Source organism: Nestor notabilis, unplaced genomic scaffold, assembly GCF_000696875.1.
Source record: "Nestor notabilis isolate BGI_N333 unplaced genomic scaffold, ASM69687v1 scaffold11464, whole genome shotgun sequence".
NCBI classification, from domain to species: domain Eukaryota; kingdom Metazoa; phylum Chordata; class Aves; order Psittaciformes; family Psittacidae; genus Nestor; species Nestor notabilis.
The window spans coordinates 23507-25543 of record NW_009926893.1 but is presented as its reverse complement, the minus strand read 5'-3'; the positions used below and the strand labels follow the sequence as shown (position 1 = coordinate 25543).

The window sequence follows — 2037 nt, the reverse complement described above, 5'->3', positions numbered from 1 at the left end:
ACACAGCTGGAAAAGGAGGGGGAAGAAGGAAAGATGGGCAAGAGAACGGGGAAAATCCCAGGAGGAGGAACTATGGAACTGCTAGAGGAGGGGGCTATAGAGAGGCCAGGGAAAAGCACACACGAGACCAACATACTTCTAGAAACTGGACAATGTTGTAACAGAAGATAAGCTAATTGCAGGAATATGAAAAGGAATTGGTAAAGAAAGTTTATTTCTTATTTTTCCAAATGGCTACTGAGCTGTAGAAATAACAGGTCTGCCCCAAAGAGCCCTCACCAATAGTGCTAATTCAGCCGAACAGCTCCAAAACTGATGCACTTCCAGGAGAGAAAAATCCAGTTACAGGAAGTGACAGATGCAGGACAGGAGGAAATAAAGAGAACATATTCCACCAGCAGAGGACAGGAACGAAACAGGGAAGAGGAGATGCCAAACAGGAGATATCAGTTCTGTCAAAGGGAGATGTACACTGCAACAAAAAAAAAAACCACCACCAAACCAAGAACAACAGAACAAAAATCCATCCCATACAAAGAAAATGGAAAACTGCTGAAGAAATAAAAGGACACACATTTGCCAAAAGATTTTTTGTTTTATAATCAAACTTTTTGTTTCTTTTTTTTTTTTTTTACATAGACAACTGAAGCACACCAATATTTTGTGCGAAAAATAGTTTTAAATAAACTTTGCTCGTTCTCCATTTTTGTACATTCTGATATACATATGTAACAAGGTTTATGGCACTGTAACCAGGATCAAAATCATATAAAGGAACGAAATAATTGCTCTCATTTATCCTTTCTGAACCAAACCGCTGCCATTACACTAGTAGACTTCAAAAATTATTATCTTATTAGTAGGCAGCCAACTCATAATTGGTTTGAACACTCTAAACAAACCCCAAATTATTATTGCACAAGAAGCCAGTGAAGGCATATGGCATAGAATGATCAAAGTCCCCTTACTGTTAAAACCTTACACCCCAAAATAGAAAAATAGAACTGGAACATGAAACACGCCAAATAAACTTCTTTTTATTTCGTCTTTAGCTTGAGTCAGGAGTGTGAAAAGTGCCTTGAAGACTTTTGAAGCTGCTCCGATTTCCTTTGCATCGGTGAGCATTTTGCTAGGTTATCTTTAGCAAAGCCTTTACAGAATGAAGGCCCTTCTGTTTCAGGGAGGGGTTTTATTTCTGCTTTGTTTTGGCTGTTTGTGTTTCGTCTTCAACTTAGGTTTCTTCAGTCTATGAACCTGCACAGACTACTTAGCCATAAACTCTACAAGTAGCTGGAGAGGAGGGAAAAATAAAAAGGGAAAGGGGGGGGGAAAGCCCAGTATTTCTTCTTCATCTTGTTTTGATTTTAAAAAGTACTCCTTTTGCTCCAAAACCTCCCTGCTCTGCCAGCATCTGGGAAGGAAATCACAACAGCATCCCAAATACGGCAAAGTTCTTGGATCTTTTAAAAACCTTTCCTTATCAAAAAGAAAAAAAAAGGAAAAAAAAAAAAAAAAGGTTTTTATTCACAAAAAGTTTGCCACAAAACCCCCCCTTTGAAAGCTAAAAAGAAAAACCCACCTCCCACCCGTCACTGCCCCAAATCAGGTGAAGAATAGGTTAACCCCCTCCTTGACCGCATCCTCGCCATCACACCACGGTCTCTACGCCGATCAGCTTTGGCGTGAGGATGCGCGGTGTGACACCGTTGTTTAGATCTTCTTCGAACTCCAGTAACTGCCCCATAAAGTTAAGGTTTGGGGAAATGATTGGTCGTTTGCCTTTCACAAATTTATAGGCATCCGTCATGGTCATGCGCGTGTGCTTCATTAAGTACGCGATGACGATGGTGGCAGAGCGGGAGACACCGGCCTGGCAGTGGATGAGGAGACCTTTTCCACACTGATGAGCTTCCTCTGGAAATAAGAAAGACAGAAGGAAGTGAGATGTCTGCCAGTTTCTAAGTGAGAAAAAGATCAGTGCAATTAAGAGTAACTTAATGTGAAAAGTCCCTGCATTTGATTACAAGCACAGCATCG

At 40.7% G+C, this 2037-nt stretch overlaps 1 protein-coding gene across 1 annotated transcript in view; it reads right to left on the bottom strand.

The window, feature by feature from the left end:
- Positions 1 to 1509: 1509 nt before the first annotated feature.
- Positions 1510 to 2037, bottom strand: part of DUSP10 (dual specificity phosphatase 10) — a 22986-nt gene continuing 22458 nt past the window's right edge. Inside the window, exon 3 of the mRNA XM_010013801.1 lies at positions 1510 to 1914. Coding sequence (XP_010012103.1) covers positions 1649 to 1914 — 266 coding nt within the window. The 3' untranslated portion in view covers positions 1510 to 1648. The remainder of the gene's footprint in view (positions 1915 to 2037) is intronic.